This window comes from Procambarus clarkii, chromosome 11 (assembly GCF_040958095.1).
Source record: "Procambarus clarkii isolate CNS0578487 chromosome 11, FALCON_Pclarkii_2.0, whole genome shotgun sequence".
NCBI classification, from domain to species: Eukaryota; Metazoa; Arthropoda; class Malacostraca; order Decapoda; family Cambaridae; genus Procambarus; species Procambarus clarkii.
The window spans coordinates 41,761,010-41,781,128 of NC_091160.1; the positions used below are offsets into that span (position 1 = coordinate 41,761,010).

The following is a 20,119-nucleotide window of genomic DNA, read 5'->3' on the forward strand; positions in this document are numbered from 1 at the left end:
CAAATTGTCTCCTGAGTGGTAGGTTAGTGTGATTGTGTGTATGGTAGAGCTGACCTACCTTGGGGAGGCTGGTCCGCCATTGGTGGTGGAGAAGGTAGAGGTGGAGGAGGGGGAGAGTAGGGTGTCGGGCGCCACGCTCAAGGGTGACTGCCGCTCCACCGACCCTGACATGCCGATTTCCAGACCTGTGAGCATATATGTTGCCATTAACACGAATCTTCACCATAATTGTCCAGGTTTTCTCAAGTCTAAAGATTCATGGATGAGGTTCTTATTAATGAAAACCCTTTAGTTAAGAGTTTCAATATCTGATGTCTCATGGCATCACTGTACTATTACCTCATGTGAACATGACCAAATACAGCATGGTATCAGCCAGGAAAATGATATGATGGATTATGAGAACCTTCATAAACAGGGCTTCCACTACAATGCTTAATATTCAATTCACTTGTGCTTTCCTGCCTTCAGTACTGCTCAATACTTCCCCCTTCAGAGCAGGAGAGATTACTGAAGTAGAGGGAGTACAGAGAACATATACGGCATGTATACGATAAAGTCCGCGGTCCTGTGAATCTCACAGCCACTAAATTCATAATTTCCATACCACGAACCACTAATATGATCCCATGGACCGCTAATTAGCAGGCCCACATATATCTGCTTGGGGAAGGGTTGATACCTGGTTGATGGGGTTCTGGGAGTTGTTCTACTCCCCAAGCCCGGCCCAAGGCCAGGCTTGACTTGTGAGAGTTTGGTCCACCAGGCTGTTGCTTGGAGCGGCCCGCAGGCCCACATATACCTGGTTGATGGGGGTTCTGGGAGTTCTTCTACTCCCCAAGTCCCACCTGAGGCTAGGCTTGACTTGTGAGAGTTTGGTCCACCAGGCTGTTGCTTGGAATGGCCCGCAGGCCTACGTGTCCACCATAGCCCGGCTGGTCCGGCACTCCTTGGAGAAAATGATCTAGTTTTCTCTTGAAGATGTCCATGGTTGTTCCGGCAATATTTCTTATGCTCGCCATGAGAATGTTGAACAACCGCGGACCTCTGATGTTTATACTGTGTTCTCTGATTGTGCCCACGGCACTCCTGCTCTTCATTGGTTCTATTCTGCATTTTCTTCCAATGCAGAATAGTCGGTTTTTCAGCTTCCATGTCGGTGAAGCTCTGAGCGAGGGATATGTCTGTCCTACACACCGCCCCCCCATCCAGTGGAAAAATAGAATCCTCTCCATTGCCTGCCACGGACCACTAATAAGAACTTACTCCAACGGTTATTTTTGTTAAAACAATTACTTGCTTTTGCATATTTTCACGCATTCCTTGAAAATATTTAAGTGGTTTCCTAACTAAATCTGGGTGTTTTGACTGGCAGTGTCTTGAGAGTTTGGAAAATTTCATGGCATCACTGGATAAACTCACAGAAAAACACAACACAAAGTGGCCATGGATGATGCAGCTCACTACCAAGTTCTTGAATAATTGCATATTTCAAGTAGTTCAAAATCATATTTTCTTGATATTTTGAGTTTGTTCTTCTCTCCGGCTCCAGTTGGACTGTTCTTGGTAATGGTGGGTGACGAGGACTGTGGAGGCTCTGAACCATTGGTCACCTCACAGTTAAGTGTACACATTACTGTTGTTACTATTATCATCATTTACATTATCTTTTGTAGTATTAACCAAATGCAAAATATTTTTTTTTTAACTTATTATGGGTTTATTGCAGTCGAATCTGAAACCAAACAAGAAATGATAGTTATGAAAGTCAAACTATTTGATGCCATTAAATATAACAGAAAATACAATGTTACATACAATATACAAATAAAATAAAATCTTCAGAATATAAGAATTTCTTAATATTATTTTTGTTTTATTATTAATAAAACAAAAAATGCAAATAATGTCCAGATTTTTCTGGCAGACCAGCGGTTGGTGACCACTGCGATAAAGCACTATTGGGAATGTCTCAAAACTCTCAAAATGTGCTCTTTGCGAAAAAGATGAGAGCAGTATAGAATAATATATACAGTACATGGAAGATACTGGAGGGCCAGGTCCCAAATTTGCACAACATACTAGAACGAAAGGTGCAGAAAGAAATACATAATAGTCAGTAAAGAGCAGAGGTGCCATAGGCATACTGTAATAGAACTCAGAGAGTATTGAATAGCCGTGGATCTCTAACTAAACGTAAGAAATATTGCCGGTATAAAAGTGGATGTGTTCATGAGAAAATTCCACATTCCACAAAGAAGTGCCAGATCAACTTTGTTGTAGTAGCTAATGCGATCTGCTCCGCAACTGCCTGTTGGACCTGTTGGCTTGGATCAGGCCCTGGTCCAAGCTTGGGGAGTAGAAGTACTCCTTGTTGTTTTAGATTTAGCTACTCAGAACAAAATTTCCATGTAGCACGGGCTATGGTGAGCCCGTAAAGAAAAACCTTAACCTAACCGCAGATAGTGTTGATAACAGCAGTAATGATGTAGTCGTTCCCAGACTATTTCCTTGAGCAGATCTCCCTGAGGACAGGTTGAATTATGATGCAACTGAAAACAATGGAATAAAATTGTGCAAATTTAGATATAAAGAAGATGTAAGTAAACACTGTTGTGCACCAAAGAAAATGAAGAGACCCCACAAGTTTAAATGCAGCAGATAACTTATTTAGCTTACATAATAGAATAAAGAATCAGGTGTAAATAGGATCTGCCGGTATTTCCTACATGTTTTGTTCCTAAAGACTTACCCACACCAACTATGACACACAAGTGTGGTGGCCTCGTCGGGGGGGGGGGGGGGGGGGTATACAGTATATATATATATATAAAGGAATATGTGACGTCATTGTGTGTGTTGTGTCCTGGAGCTGGACACCCTCATAAATACTGTCAAGCAGTATCCTCCCCCGCGATACCAGCCACATAGTAAGGACTGACGATTTAAATGCGAGCGCAGCACAAAGTATATCCTTTTACAACCAAAGATCACGTTCACTCCAAGAAATCTACCACTTACGGGGTATTCATGCCCATGCCACCTATTGGGTGGCTTAATCTTCATCAATAAATCTGTTGTGGTGTGCGCCAGAGTAATGGTGCGAAGCATCTTAACTGGTGCACAACGTCAAATTAATGGTGTAAGGTATGTGGGAGAAAACCCACGGTGGGGTGAAAGGATGTCACACTGTATATGGAGGCTAGAGGTGACCTTGCTTCTATACCTGGATGGGGGTTCTGGGAGTTCTACACAACAAGCCCAGGCCCCAGGCAAGGCTTGACTTGTGAGCTTGGTCCACCAGGCTGTTGCTTCAAGTGGACCCCAGGCCTACATATCCATTACAGCCCGGCTGGTCCGGCACTTCTTGCAGACAACTGTCCACTTTTTTCTTGACGATTTCCACTGTTGTTCCGGCAATGTTTCTTATTCCTGCTGAGAGGGGTGTTGAACAACCGTGGACCTCTGATGTTTATACAGCTTTCTTGTATTGTGCCTATGGCACCCCTGCTCTTGACTGGCCCTATTCCACATTTTCTTCCATATGTGCCACTCTAGTTTGTTGTTTTAGTGCAAATTTTAACCTCGTCTTCCAGTATTTGCCATGTATATATGATTTGGGATCTCTCTTGTCTCCTTTCTAGAGAGTATATTTTGAGAGCTTTGAAACAGTCCCAATAGTTAAGGTGCTTTATCGTGTCTATATGTATGCCGTACTGTATATGTTCTTTGAATTCCTTCAATTTCGGCAATTTCTCCTGTTTTGAAGGGGAAAGTGAGTACTGAGCAGTACTCAAGCCAGGACAGCACAAGTGATTTGAAGAGTACAACCATTGTGATGGGATCCCTGGATTTGAAAGTTCTCGTAATCCATCCGATCATTTTTCGAACTGACGCAATATTTCCTTGGTTATGCTCCCTAAACGTTAGGTCGTTAGACATCATTATTCCCAGATTCTTTACATGTTGCTTTCCCTAATATACACAGATTTCATTGTGTTTTGTAACTTGTATTTTGCTTAATGTCTTAATTTTTACCATGCCAAAGTAACTGGAACTTATCACTGTTAAACATCATGTTATTTTCTGCTGCCCAGTTGAAAACTTTATTAATATCTGCTTGTAGTTTTTCAATGTCTTCAACAGAAGTAAATTCCATGCTGATTTTTGTGTTATCTACAAAAGATGATACGAAGCTGTGACTTGTATTTTTGTCTATATCTGATATGAGAATAATGAAAAGCAGTGGTGCAAGGACTGTGCCCCTGAGGTACAAAGCAGTGATGCAAGGACTGTGCCCTGAGGTACAAAGCAGTGATGCAAGGACTGTGCCCTGAGGTACAGAGCAGTGATGCAAGGACTGTGCCCTGAGGTACAGAGCAGTGGTACAAGGACTGTGCCCTGAGGTACAGAGCAGTGATGCAAGGACTGTGCCCTGAGGTACAGAGCAGTGGTACAAGGACTGTACCCTGGGGTACAGAGCAGTGATGCAAGGACTGTGCCCCGAGGTACAGAGCAGTGATGCAAGGACTGTGCCCTGAGGTACAGAGCAGTGATGCAAGGACTGTGCCCTGAGGTACAGAGCAGTGATGCAAGGACTGTGCCCTGAGGTACAGAGCAGTGATGCAAGGACTGTGCCCTGAGGTACAGAGCATTGGTGCAAGGACTGTGCCCTGAGGTACAGAGCAGTGATGCAAGGACTGTGCCCTGAGGTACAGAGCAGTGATGCAAGGACTGTGCCCTGAGGTACAAAGCAGTGATGCAAGGACTGTGCCCTGAGGTACAGAGCAGTGATGCAAGGACTGTGCCCTGAGGTACAGAGCAGTGATGCAAGGACTGTGCCCTGAGGTACAGAGCAGTGATGCACGGACTGTGCCCTGAGATACAGAGCATTGGTGCAAGGACTGTGCCCTGAGGTACAGAGCAGTGGTGCAAGGACTGTGCCCTGAGGTACAGAGCAGTGATGCAAGGACTGTGCCCTGAGGTACAGAGCAGTGGTGCAAGGACTGTGCCCTGAGGTACAGAGCAGTGATGCAAGGACTGTGCCCTGGGGTACAGAGCAGTGATGCAAGGACTGTGCCCTGAGGTACAGAGCAGTGATGCAAGGACTGTGCCCTGAGGTACAGAGCAGTGATGCAAGGACTGTGCCCTGAGGTACAGAGCAGTGATGCAAGGACTGTGCCCTGAGGTACAGATATTTTCACTGTACTTAAACTAATTATTATTTGATTGACTGTTACTGTGTTCTCTTTGACAGACAGCTGAATATTCTTCGCCCTACTTAACCTGCTATTCTTATTGACATCGTTCTAGTGTCTACCACTCCATGGTCACATTTATCACATACCATTGTAAACTGTGTATGGGGGAGGTGACCTTGATACTGTGTATGGGGGAGGTGACCTTGATACTGTGTATGGGGGAGGTGACCTTGGTACTGTGTATGGGGGGAGGGGGTGACCTTGATACTGTGCATGGGGGAGGTGACCTTGGTACTGTGTATGGGGGAGGTGACCTTGGTACTGTGTATGGGGGAGGTGACCTTGGTACTGTGTATGGGGAGGTGACCTTGGTACTGTGTATGGGGGGAGGGGGTGACCTTCACACTGTATGGGGGAGAGGGGGTGACCTTGGTAGCATAGAATGTGATGGAAGAGACCTCGACAGTGTGTGTGGGGGGGGCACCTTCACAGTAATGAAACAATGGTAACGAGACAACTGGTAGACCTTGAGCACGCTGTCACCGTCACTGTCACCACAACCACCTCCACCCACTGTCACCACAACCACCTCCACCACCCACTGTCACCACAACCACCTCCACCACCTCCACCCACGTCACCACACCACAACCACCTCCACTCACAGCAAGAGGGGAAGGGTTGATACCTGGTTGATGGGGTTCTGGGAGTTGTTCTACTGCCCAAGCCCGGCCCGAGGCCAGGCTTGACTTGTGAGAGTTTGGTCCACCAGGCTGTTGCTAGGAGCGGCCCGCAGGCCCACATATACCTGGTTGATGGGGTTCTGGGAGCTGTTCTACTGCCCAAGCCCGGCCCGAGGCCAGGCTTGACTTGTGAGAGTTTGGTCCACCAGGCTGTTGCTTGGAGCGGCCCGCAGGCCCACATATACCTGGTTGATGGGGTTCTGGGAGTTGTTCTACTGCCCAAGCCCGGTCCGAGGCCAGGCTTGACTTGTGAGAGTTTGGTCCACCAGGCTGTTGCTTGGAGCGGCCCGCAGGCCCACATACCCACCACAGCCCGGTTGATCCGGAACTTCTCTTAGAAAACTATCTAGTTTTCTCTTGAAGATGTCCACGGTTGTTCCGGCAATATTTCTTATAGTCGCTGGGAGGACGTTTAACAACCGTGGACCTCTGATGTTTATACAGTGTTCTCTGATTGTGCCTATGGCACCTCTGCTCTTCACTGGACCTCTGATGTTTATACAGTGTTCTCTGATTGTGCCTATGGCACCTCTGCTCTTCACTGGTTCTATTCTGCATTTTCTTCCATATCGTTCACTCCAGTACGTTGTGGTACACCAGGACCACACGTCACCAATACCACCTCCCTCACCCCTCACCTGTGGCGGGAGGGGGAGCTAGGGGCGGGGCTAGGGGGCGGGAGAGGGGGGCGGGACTATAGTGGAGGGAGGAGGGGGTTGTGGGTGTGAGTAATTAGCGGGTGTGGGCGCCGCTCCGGATGTCACTCCTGTCACTGTCACACTTATGGGAATTATGGTAATTACCCGCTTGTACCAGGTGCGCCATCACCGCCGCCAACCCCTCCTCTTAAAAATAACGTCACTGAAACTTTCACTTAACGTTTTTTATAACGTTTTGAAACTTTATGAGAATTTCCTGCCCACCTAACCTACCAGCGGACCCTTAACTTACTGTTGTTGAAAAAAATCCAAAATTTATTTTCATATTTTTTAATTTTCAAATTAGGTCCACTTTCGGCCATACTGGTAAACGGCCAAAAGCGACGTTATTTTTAAGAGGACAGGTTGTCCACCCACCAAGCGGTGCTCGGCTACAAGTACCTGCCAGAGGTACTTGTAGCCGAGCCTAAGCCTAGCAGCGGTAACATCTAGATGTCTGCTGCACAGATTACTGATGACCTGCACATGGGCGATGAGTTTGAATCACTGGGAGTAACCCTTCACTTAAACAATAATGCTCTACATATAATCAACCTATATGTGCCACAGAGTAAACTTGACCTTGACACACTGCCTGAGTTTGTTAATGGAGAACCTACCCTGCTGGTCGGTGACCTGAATGCCAGACACCCACACTTTGGTGCCAACTGTCATCAGCCCAATGTCAATGGACGGAAACTGTCACTCTTTGTCAGGGGAAGTGAAAACCTTAGAGTCCTGGGTGATGAACAGCCGACTCACCTCAGAGGAGGAAGATTAGACTATGCTCTCCTGCTGAATGTACAGGACACGGATGCCAGTACACACATTGTGCACAGTTTGTGTAGTGACCATTGGGCACTGATTACCACCGTCGACATGAGCAAGAGAAGGAAAGAGACAAATAAAAGAAAAAGGTTATCACTGGGACCAGATATGAGGCCGCACTTCATAAACAGGATGAGTGACTGGTTCACGGAATACCAAATCCCAGAAGAAATTTTTTATAAATTAAATTGGTTCTTGTTATGAATTTAGTTGCTGTTATGGGGAGTATCAAGTATTAAAGGGAAGGGCCAGCAGTTAGACTCAAGATGTATCAGAGTTAGTGGCACAAATAGGCCCGGCCCCCAAGGAACATAAGTTCCTCTTTATGCTTTAAGGTTTTAGAACAGATCCCCTTCTCAATTTGGTTTCCGCAAGTGCCGCAGCACATTGGATGTCCTGGTGAACTTGGAGGTCTATATTCGTACTGCTTTTGCTGCGAAGACCTCCGTTGTTGCTGTCCTTTTTGACCTGGAAAAGGCTTACGACACTACCTGGCGGTATCATATTCTGTCTCAACTTCATTCTTTTGGCCTTCGTGGGAACCTCCCTCTCTTCCTCCAGAGCTTCCTCTCTCGTCGTTCCTTTCGTGTGCGGCTTGGTACCGCTCTCTCTGCCCCTTTTCAGCAGTATGAGGGTGTGCCCCAGGGTAGTGTTCTGAGCACTACTCTTTTTCTAGTTGCCCTCAATGGTCTTCTTTCCTCTCTTCCTTCTGGTGTCTTCTCTGCTCTCTGCTCTCTATGTCGATGATCTTACCCTTTGCTGTCGGGGTGATGATTCCCCTCTCCTTCAACGGCGGCTTCAACTTGCGATTAATGCCGTGTCGTCTTGGGCCACCGATCATGGCTTCAAGTTCTCTGCGTCTAAGACTTGTGCTATGACTTTTACTCGGAAGCATGTAGTTCTTCGTCCCTCTTTGTCGCTTTATGGTCATCCCCTTGTGTACAGGGATTCCATGAAGCTTTTGGAGTTAGTCTTTGACACTCGTTTGTCTTGGTCAGCCCATATCTCTTACCTCCGAGTTGAATGTTCTAAGGCCCTTAACCTACTTAAGGTTTTGTCCCATACTTTTTGGTGAGCGGATAGGCGCACGCTCCTCTATTTGCATTCCTCTCTTGTCCTGTCTAAACTCAATTATGGTTGCCCTGCATACTCTTCTGCTTCTCCTTCTACTCTTCGCCGTCTTGATGCTTTACACCATACTGGGTTGCGCCTCAGTTCTGGTGCCTTTCGTTCGACTCCTGCCTTCAGTTTGTATGTTGACACTGGCTTTCTCTCTCTTCAGGACCGCCGTGATCGCTACTGTCTTCGCTATCTTGCGCGGTCCTTACAACATCCTTCCTCTCGCCTCTGTCGTGCTTTGACTTTTCCTCCTCCTGTAGCTCCTGTTCCTCTTCATCGTCTCTCTCTTTCTGTCCGGTTATCTCGCTTACAGGATTCTCTTTCTGTTCATATTTCTAATGTTTCTCCTCATATTGTTCCTTCCTTGCCTCCGTGGAGAGTCCCCTTCCCAAGTTTTGTACGTCCTTGACTTGTATTACTAAAGCCTTTACCCCTCCTACAATTCTGAAAAGCCTCTCCCTTGAGCACTTTTCTTCGCACTCCCACTCTATTTCCATCTTCACTGATGGGTCTAAGTCTGCGGACGGTGTTGGCTACTCTGTTGTTTTTCCTGACCGTACTTATATGTGTCGCCTCCCTTCGGAGGCTAGCGTCTTTACGGCAGAACTTTATGCTATTCTCTATGCTCTCCGTCTCTTGCTTTCTCATTTTCATTCCTCCTTTGTGGTTGTAGTTGACTCTCGTAGTGCCCTCATGGCTCTAGGGTCCTTTAATCCTGTCCATCCGGTGGTCATCGAGATTCAACATTGGCTGTTTCTTATTTCTAGTAAATTTAAATCAGTAGAGTTTTGGTGGGTTCCCAGCCATATTGGTGTTTCTTTCAATGAGCGTGTGGATGCTGCCGCTAAGGAAGCTATCCATTCTTGTCCCATCTCCCGTAAAGGTATTCCTTATTCTGACTTTTATCCTGTTATTCATTCTTCCATCCTTGGCCGTTGGCAGGGTTGTTGGTCCTCTGTGGTTAGTAACAAGCTGCGTACTCTCAAACGTAGTGTGTCCCCGTGGCCTTCCTCCTGCCACCGTAACCAGCGGTGGGAAACTGCTTTGGCACGGCTGTGGGTTGGTCATACCCGCTTAACCCACGGTCACTTAATGGAGCGCCGCCCTGCTCCTTATTGTCTGAATTGCGTTGTCCCTCTTACAGTTGTGCATATCCTTGTTGAATGTCCTGACTTCCAGGACGAGCGTGTCTCTTGCTTTCCGACCGTCCCTCGCAGTCACTTGTCCCTCGATAGAATTCTAGGTGAATCGGATACTTTTGATATCGTTCGCCTTATGCGTTTTTGTTCTCGTACTGGCATTCTTGGTGATATTTAGCGCCCTCTGATTATTTCGCACTTTGATGGTGCTACATAGCCTTCCCGGTTTGGTGCCTTCTTTTGATAATTACCTTACCTTGTTCCCATACCGAAGCTCAATGACCCTGGCAATTACAGACCTATCAGTCTCGTGTCATGCACTTGCAAGATGCTTGAAAGGATCATCCTAAACCGACTGTTGCACAAAATAGGCAGGTTAGGGGAGGGGGTCAATGGATTTGTTAAAGGACGGAGTACAGTAAATTGTATAGTTAATTACTTGGCTAATGACATGGCTACGTACTCTGTATTTGTTGACATCAAAAGAGCCTTCGACAGCACAGAGGATTGCGATCCTGGACGAGCTTGCATGCATGGGTGTCAAGGGGAGACTCATGAAATGGGTTGAAGACTACCTCACAGGAAGGACAGCCAAGGTTTGCTTCAATGGTGCAGTCTCCAGAACAATGAATATGGAACTCGGGACCCCCAAAGGCGGAGTCTTAAGCCCTACACTATTCAATGTACTTATGAACGCCATTGCAAATATTGATTTTCCGGAAGGAACACAACAAGTGGGATATGCAGATGATGTCCTAATACAAGCTCCCACCTTGGGAAAAATTGAACAGTCCATTGAACTCTTCGGAAGGAAATGTATTGAGCTCGGTTTCACTCTCTCCACAAACAAGACGAAGGCATACTCCCATCACAAGCGGAGAGCAAATGAAGAACTGCAAATTAATGGTTTAACACTTGAATGGGTTGACCACTATCGGTACCTTGGCGTCACTGTCGGCTCTAACAAGGGGAAGAAAGAGGAGCTCAATCAACTCATAGGAACATGCAAAAGTCGACTCAGGGTACTGAAAGCAATGACCTGGAATGGACATGGAGCCTCTATTGCCGTGCTTAAAATGATGTACACAGCCTATGTGCGCTCCGTCATAGACTATGCCGCACCAGTTCTGTGCACCTATTCCCAAAGTGATATGAAAGAACTTGAAAACATACAAAATGAAGCCATGACAATCATTCTTGGAGTTCCAAGAACTGCCAAAACGTCTAATCTACGAGAGGAGTTGTCCCTTCCCAGTGTTAAAAGCAGAATTCAGGAGCTGAATGCTAAGCTTGCAATTAGGATAGCCAGAGATCCCCATTACAATGATATTGCTAAGAAAAAACTGAGCTCTGTGCTACTTTCAGGGGGAAACAGGGGAAGCAAAAAATGGCATCACAGAGCAGTCTGCTACCTCGAAGAGCTTCACCTGCTTGAGCAAGCCCGTGAGCTCCTGCCTGTAGAGAGGTTACCTCCCTGGGAGGATGACTCATGCAAGATCATCATCAATGAAATGGCAATGAAAAAATCCAACATGATACCACAAGAAATGAGGCACAAGTATCTCGAGGAAATTTATAAAGAAGCCGGAGATGAACTAGATCAAATCTACACTGACGGGTCATCTAATCCAATCAATGGCAGGGCTGGTGCAGCATACACGGTAATCAAGGATAATACTTTCCAACGCAGAAATGAAGAAAAAGCGCGTATTGAGAACTATGGCTCTTCAACGCAAGCAGAGCTAACTGCCATTGTTATGGCGTTAAGGTTTCTTGAACGGAACACTAATGGTGCAGTGATTTGCACCGATTCAAAAGCAGCACTGCAAAGCCTAAGTAAAAATCGGGCAGAAAATCTTGCAATAGTCGCTGAAATTAAGAGAGCTGTGAGAGTACTTACCAATCAGGGAAGAGTCATCAAGTTTCTGTGGATCCCCTCCCATGTTGGAATATGTGGGAATGAACGAGCAGATGTGCTGGCTGCTGAAGGCGCTGAAGGAGACCATATTGAATACTTCATACCCAAGACTCTACTACAAATTAGAGGTATTGTCAGGCAACATCACTGTGACAAGGTAACTGAGGAAAGGAGGATAGAAGCACAAACCAGTGAATCTGTACGATGGTACAACATGGTTGCAGCTGGCAATCCCAATCATTATGGCCGAAGAGGAGGAGGACGAGGGAGAGAATCAGTAATAGCGAGAATCCGTCTTGGATACAAATGTCCTTGGAGATATGGAATGGAAACAACAGTTGATCAGCGAAGTTGCAGAATCTGTGGTGAGAGTGATGGACACCGCCTTGACCACTATCTACGTGAATGTGAACACCTGAGAGACATCAGAATTATGTGTAGAATAATAAACCCAACATTGTTTGAGTTAGGAAAACACTATTTGTCAAATATTGATACTGTTCTTAAAAGATTCCCACATTTTGCACCCGCAAGATAACGTAAGCTTTTAAGGGTTGATAGATGTTAATCTTCTTGTTTGAGGAGCTGTTCACTTGAGACAGTTAAGCAAGTCCCAACTGTGTCTGGGTACAAGTGACAGGATGAACAACTCAGCGGGTTTTCTTCCTATTGGGGAGTGTTGTACATGCTGTTATGGCGGTGTGTCCACTCATAGCCGTGCGGTACTTCCTGTATAATAGAATGATGATAGATGGAGCAACTGGTGTGAATGTCACCTTGCCTCAAGTCTGCCAGACTGTGTTGATGTTCCCGGAATATTGCTGCCCTCAGGCTGCTCAAAGACAGTCCAAGATGGTAATCAATTCCCTCACTATGAGCAAATATTTTCGCTAACTTAGTTAGGAAACACTAATGGGGTGTTATTTATGCTGCAGTGGTGGTGTGTTCACTCACAGGATGAGTGACACTGATCAATACTGTCACTATGATGACATGTCCACTCACAGGATGAGTGACACTGATCAATACTGTCACTATGATGACATGTCCACTCACAGGATGAGTGACACTGATCAATACTGTCACTATGATGACATGTCCACTCACAGGATGAGTGACGCTGCCCAACAGATGTCAACAAAAGTGTAAACATTGCCACGTGGCTGGTCATGAGAGACCAACAACCTTCCACTCAATATTTATGAAACAGCTGTACTAACGTGCCTTATCCTAACCTACCACAGGATCCACAAACAGAAAACGAGCCATACTGTCAGTCTTCGCGAGCCGCGACCATTTTCTAGTACGACGATTTTTGGCCTCATGTAAAGTGTAGGTCAAAATACAGCGGTGTATTAGCAGGACAACTGTCCACCTTCATTTATCAATGCAATAATTACTGAATGTACACTTGCATTTTTGTAACTAAAATCACCTTACATTTGCATGGTATTAAGGGTATGAATAACTTTGGTGCGGAGTCACATATGAGAAGCCGAGTTGCCAAACATGTGACTAGAGGGTGCCAGGTGTAGCGTCCGGGGCCAGGCACTGTTGGCATATTGTAAATATTTCATGACTTGACTTGTTACAATGTGTATGTGTGGTATTCCCAGGAGTTGCTCGCCCTCAAGTGTCACTCAACACAGGTGCACCTGTTCAGTTGTGCACCCCACAATATTGTTACACGCTCGCGCACACGCGTGCGTGTGTGCCCCACATGAGCCACAGAGACGTTAGAAAGAACTTTTTCAGTGTCAGAGTAGTTAACGGATGGAATGCATTAGGCAGTGATGTGGTGGAGGCTGACTCCATACACAGTTTCATGTGTAGATATGATAGAGCCCAATAGGCTCAGAAACCTGTACACCAGTTGATTGACAGTTGAGAGGCGGGACCAAAGAGCCAGAGCTCAACCCCCGCCAGCACAACTAGATGAATACAACTAGATGAGTACAACTAGGTGAGTACGTACACACACACACACACACACACACACACACACACACACACACACACACACACACACACACACACACACACACACACACACACACTTTTCGATCTGGAAGATCCTGTGTATCGAATTTACTCAGTTTCTATGATCGAGCCACAGAGATATTACAGGAAAGAGATGGTTGGGTTGACTGCATCTATCTGGACCTAAAAAAGGCTTTCGACAGAGTTCCACATAAGAGGTTGTTCTGGAAACTGGAAAATATTGGAGGGGTGACAGGTAAGCTTCTATCATGGATGAAAAATTTTCTGACTGATAGAAAAATGAGGGCAGTAATCAGAGGCAATGTATCGGAATGGAGAAATGTCACAAGTGGAGTACCACAGGGTTCAGTTCTTGCACCAGTGATGTTTATTGTGTACATAAATGATCTACCAGTTGGTATACAGAATTATATGAACATGTTTGCTGATGATGCTAAGATAATAGGAAGGATAAGAAATTTAGATGACTGTCATGCCCTTCAAGAAGACCTGGACAAAATAAGTATATGGAGCACCACTTGGCAAATGGAATTTAATGTTAATAAATGTCATGTTATGGAATGTGGAATAGGAGAACATAGACCCCACACAACATATATATTATGTGAGAAATCTTTAAAGAATTCTGATAAAGAAAGAGATCTAGGAGTGGTTCTAGATAGAAAACTATCACCTGAGGACCACATAAAGAATATTGTGCAAGGAGCCTATGCTATGCTTTCTAACTTCAGAATTGCATTTAAATACATGGATGGCGATATACTAAAGAAATTGTTCATGACTTTTGTTAGGCCAAAGCTAGAATATGCAGCTGTTGTGTGCTGCCCATATCTTAAGAAGCACATCAACAAACTGGAAAAGGTGCAAAGACATGCTACTAAGTGGCTCCCAGAACTGAAGGGCTAAGAGCTACGAGGAGAGGTTAGAAGCATTAAATATGCCAAAACTAGAAGACAGAAGAAAAAGAGGTGATATGATCACTACAGTACAAAATAGTAACAGGAATTGATAAAATCGACAGGGAAGACTTCCTGAGACCTGGAATTTCAAGAACAAGAGGTCATAGATTTAAACTAGCTAAACACAGATGCCGAAGAAATATAAGAAAATTCACCTTCGCAAATAGAGTGGTAGACAGTTGGAACAAGTTAAGTGAGAAGGTGGTGGAGGCCAAGACCGTCAGTAGTTTCAAAGCGTTATATGACAAAGAGTGCTGGGAAGACGGGACACCACGAGCGTAGCTCTCATCCTGTAACTACACTTAGGTAATTACACACACATACATACAGGGCCTCTGTGGGTCCTCGTGGCTGAGTGGAGAGCGCTGTGGGGTGGTAGTCTCCAGTGCCCTCAAGAACTCGAGTGGCCTGTTCTTGATGCCATGTACCGGAGACACGTGACACCTGTGGCTCGTGTCCCCGGTGGTGGAAGCTGGTGTTCTCTGGACGTGTCCTTGTAGCTCAACCCTCTTAACTCCTGCCATGATGGTGCTTACCTCCATCCACCACATGGATGGCTCAGCTCACAAGCCACAAACTATACCAGTCTTGTTTGTGGATGACGTTCCTGCCATGTGTGGGTGTAGGCCCTGCCATGTGTGGATGTAGGCCCTGCCATGTGTGGGTGTAGGCCCTGCCATGTGTGGGTGTAGGCCCTGCCATGTGTGGGTGTAGGCCCTGCCATGTGTGGGTGTAGGCCCTGCCATGTGTGGGTGTAGGCCCTGCCATGTGTGGGTGTAGGCCCTGCCATGTGTGGGTGTAGGCCCTGCCATGTGTGGGTGTAGGCCCTGCCATGTGTGGGTGACAGGTGTGTGTAGGAAGGGTGTTGTATGACCGTTAGTCCACACACACCTGGACGACCTTGGGGTTCAGCCCCCCCCCCCCGGGGGGCCTTCCTTTTACCTACACCCCCCTAACTATCCCTCGTGGTCACTCACGCCTCGTGGTCACTCACGCCTCGTGGTCACTCACGCCTCGTGGTCACTCACGCCTCGTGGTCACTCACGCCTCGTGGTCGCTCACGCCTCGTGGTCGCTCACGCCTCGTGGTCGCTCACGCCTCGTGGTCACTCACGCCTCGTGGTCACTCACGCCTCGTGGTCACTCACGCCACGTGGTCACTCACGCCTCGTGGTCACTCACGCCTCGTGGTCACTCACGCCTCGTGGTCACTCACGCCACGTGGTCACTCACGCCACGTGGTCACTCACGCCTCGTGGTCACTCACGCCTCGTGGTCACTCACGCCACGTGGTCACTCACGCCACGTGGTCACTCACGCCTACGTGGTCACTCACTGCCACGTGGTCACTCACGCCACGTGGTCACTCACGCCACGTGGTCACTCACGCCTACGTGGTCACTCACGCCTCGTGGTCACTCACGCCACGTGGTCACTCACGCCACGTGGTCACTCACGCCACGTGGTCACTCACGCCACGTGGTCACTCACGCCTCGTGGTCACTCACGCCTCGTGGTCACTCACGCCTCGTGGTCACTCACGCCACGTGGTCACTCACGCCTCGTGGTCACTCACGCCTCGTGGTCACTCACGCCTCGTGGTCACTCACGCCTCGTGGTCACTCACGCCACGTGGCCACTCACGCCACGTGGTCACTCAGATATCAGCCCAGAGTGTTGGTGTGGCGTGCCTGGTGTGCAGCCAGTAAGGTCATGTGCAGGTAATGTGCCGCCAACAGTTGGCAGCAATGTTGACCCGAGCACATGGACGGTGCACCAGCCAGGTTTGGTGGCGTGGTGTGGTGAGCGGCGCCTACAATACGCTGCCTATAAACTTGTCAGGAAACCGGGAGACTTGGGTTATAACTACCAGAGAATAGTGTGATTGCAGTTTGGTGTTGGAGAACTATAATCAATACGTTGAGGCCGCGGGCGAGCCTTGGCGACGACAGGCAGGAGCCAATGAGCGCCGTGGAGCACCGTGGTCTGGGTCACCAAGGAAGACATGGTCACCTATGACCTCTGGAGGAGTGTGCTCTGGTGTCTCACAGTGTGGCTGTGTGCTCTGGTCTCTCACAGTGTGGCTGTGTGCTCTGGTGTCTCACAGTGTGGCTGTGTGCTCTGGTCTCTCACAGTGTGGCTGTGTGCTCTGGTCTCTCACAGTGTGGCTGTGTGCTCTGGTCTCACAGTGTGGCTGTGTGCTCTGGTGTCACACAGTGTGGCTGTGTGCTCTGGTGTCTCACAGTGTGGCTGTGTGCTCTGGTCTCTCACAGTGTGGCTGTGTGCTCTGGTCTCACAGTGTGGCTGTGTGCTCTGGTCTCACAGTGTGGCTGTGTGCTCTGGTCTCTCACAGTGTGGCTGTGTGCTCTGGTCTCACAGTGTGGCTGTGTGCTCTGGTCTCACAGTGTGGCTGTGTGCTCTGGTGTCACACAGTGTGGCTGTGTGCTCTGGTGTCTCACAGTGTGGCTGTGTGCTCTGGTCTCTCACAGTGTGGCTGTGTGCTCTGGTCTCACAGTGTGGCTGTGTGCTCTGGTCTCACAGTGTGGCTGTGTGCTCTGGTGTCACACAGTGTGGCTGTGTGCTCTGGTGTCTCACAGTGTGGCTGTGTGCTCTGGTCTCACACAGTGTGGCTGTGTGCTCTGGTAGTCACACAGTGTGGCTGTGTGCTCTGGTGTCTCACAGTGTGGCTGTGTGCTCTGGTGTCTCACAGTGTGGCTGTGTGCTCTGGTGTCTCACAGTGTGGCTGTGTGCTCTGGTGTCACACAGTGTGGCTGTGTGCTCTGGTCTCACACAGTGTGGCTGTGTGCTCTGGTGTCACACAGTGTGGCTGTGTGCTCTGGTGTCTCACAGTGTGGCTGTGTGCTCTGGTGTCTCACAGTGTGGCTGTGTGCTCTGGTGTCTCACAGTGTGGCTGTGTGCTCTGGTCTCACACACAGAGTGTGGCTGTGTGCTCTGGTCTCACACACAGAGTGTGGCTGTGTGCTCTGGTCTCACACACAGAGTGTGGCTGTGTGCTCTGGTCTCACACACAGAGTGTGGCTGTGTGCTCTGGTCTCACACACAGAGTGTGGCTGTGTGCTCTGGTCTCACACACAGAGTGTGGCTGTGTGCTCTGGTCTCACACACAGAGTGTGGCTGTGTGCTCTGGTCTCACACACAGAGTGTGGCTGTGTGCTCTGGTCTCACACACAGAGTGTGGCTGTGTGCTCTGGTCTCACACACAGAGTGTGGCTGTGTGCTCTGGTCTCACACACAGAGTGTGGCTGTGTGCTCTGGTCTCACACACAGAGTGTGGCTGTGTGCTCTGGTCTCACACACAGAGTGTGGCTGTGTGCTCTGGTCTCACACACAGAGTGTGGCTGTGTGCTCTGGTCTCACACACAGAGTGTGGCTGTGTGCTCTGGTCTCACAGTGTGGCTGTGTGCTCTGGTGTCTCACAGTGTGGCTGTGTGCTCTGGTGTCTCACAGTGTGGCTGTGTGCTCTGGTGTCTCACAGTGTGGCTGTGTGCTCTGGTGTCTCACAGTGTGGCTGTGTGCTCTGGTGTCTCACAGTGTGGCTGTGTGCTCTGGTGTCTCACAGTGTGGCTGTGTGCTCTGGTGTCTCACAGTGTGGCTGTGTGCTCTGGTGTCTCACAGTGTGGCTGTGTGCTCTGGTCTCACACACACAGTGTGGCTGTGTGCTCTGGTGTCTCACAGTGTGGCTGTGTGCTCTGGTGTCTCACAGTGTGGCTGTGTGCTCTGGTGTCTCAGTGTGGCTGTGTGCTCTGGTGTCTCACAGTGTGGCTGTGTGCTCTGGTGTCTCACAGTGTGGCTGTGTGCTCTGGTCACACACAGAGTGTGGCTGTGTGCTCTGGTCTCTCACAGTGTGGCTGTGTGCTCTGGTGTGTCACAGTGTGGCTGTGTGCTCTGGTGTGTCACAGTGTGGCTGTGTGCTCTGGTGTCTCACAGTGTGGCTGTGTGCTCTGGTCTCACACACAGTGTGGCTGTGTGCTCTGGTCTCACACACAGAGTGTGGCTGTGTGCTCTGGTCTCACACACAGAGTGTGGCTGTGTGCTCTGGTCTCACACACAGAGTGTGGCTGTGTGCTCTGGTCTCACACACAGAGTGTGGCTGTGTGCTCTGGTCTCACACAGAGTGTGGCTGTGTGCTCTGGTCTCACACACAGAGTGTGGCTGTGTGCTCTGGTCTCACAGTGTGGCTGTGTGCTCTGGTGTCTCAACAGTGTGGCTGTGTGCTCTGGTGTCTCACAAGTGTGGCTGTGTGCTCTGGTGTCTCACAGTGTGGCTGTGTGCTCTGGTGTCTCACAGTGTGGCTGTGTGCTCTGGTGTCTCACAGTGTGGCTGTGTGCTCTGGTGTCTCACAGTGTGGCTGTGTGCTCTGGTGTCTCACAAGTGTGGCTGTGTGCTCTGGTGTCTCACACAGTGTGGCTGTGTGCTCTGGTCTCTCACAGTGTGGCTGTGTGCTCTGGTCTCACACACAGAGTGTGGCTGTGTGCTCTGGTGTCTCACAGTGTGGCTGTGTGCTCTGGTGTCTCACAGTGTGGCTGTGTGCTCTGGTCTCACACACAGTGTGGCTGTGTGCTCTGGTGTCTCACAGTGTGGCTGTGTGCTCTGGTGTCTCACAGTGTGGCTGTGTGCTCTGGTCTCTCACAGTGTGGCTGTGTGCTCTGGTCATCACACAGAGTGTGGCTGTGTGCTCTGGTCTCTCACAGTGTGGCTGTGTGCTCTGGTGTGTCACACAGTGTGGCTGTGTGCTCTGGTGTCTCACACAGTGTGGCTGTGTGCTCTGGTCTCACACACAGTGTGGCTGTGTGCTCTGGTCTCACACACAGAGTGTGGCTGTGTGCTCTGGTCTCACACACACAGTGTGGCTGTGTGCTCTGGTCTCACACACAGAGTGTGGCTGTGTGCTCTGGTCTCTCACACAGAGTGTGGCTGTGTGCTCTGGTCTCACACACAGAGTGTGGCTGTGTGCTCTGGTCTCACACACAGAGTGTGGCTGTGTGCTCTGGTCTCACACACAGAGTGTGGCTGTGTGCTCTGGTCTCACACACAGAGTGTGGCTGTGTGCTCTGGTCTCACACACACAGTGTGGCTGTGTGCTCTGGTCACACACAGTGTGGCTGTGTGCTCTGGTGTTGTGAAGGAGGTGTCTTGACCTGCTAAAACATCACTCCCCTCATAGTCTCCTCAACAGCCGCGACGTTTGCTTCCAATAGCAAACTGCTCAACGACCCCATCCCATCTTGATATGATTTCGGGGCTTGGCGTCCCCGCGGCCCGGTCCTCAACCAGGCCTCCGTTTTGTTACCTCCAGAAAGCAGCCCATAACAGCTGTCTAACTCCCAGGTACCTATTTCCTGCTAGGTGACAGGGGCATTAGGGTGAAAGAAACTTTTTGCCCATTTTTCTCCGCCTCCACCGGGAATCGAACCCGGAATCTCAGGACTAGTAATCCGAAGCGCTGTCCACTCAGCTGTCAGGCCCACTGGAGGAGCAATTATGTAGTTAATT

The 20,119-nt window shown here is 48.7% G+C and overlaps 1 protein-coding gene across 23 annotated transcripts in view; it reads right to left on the minus strand.

Annotated features, from left to right (window-relative positions):
• The window catches only part of LOC123758463 (retinoic acid receptor RXR-alpha-B), a 298,618-nt gene that overhangs the window by 29,903 nt on the left and 248,596 nt on the right, over positions 1-20,119 (minus strand). For all 23 annotated transcript variants that reach the window (XM_045742907.2, XM_069322697.1, XM_069322701.1 and 20 more), the window contains one exon: positions 59-185. In XM_045742907.2, the coding sequence (XP_045598863.1) occupies positions 59-171 (113 nt within the window). In that variant the 5' untranslated portion in view covers positions 172-185. The remainder of the gene's footprint in view (positions 1-58; positions 186-20,119) is intronic.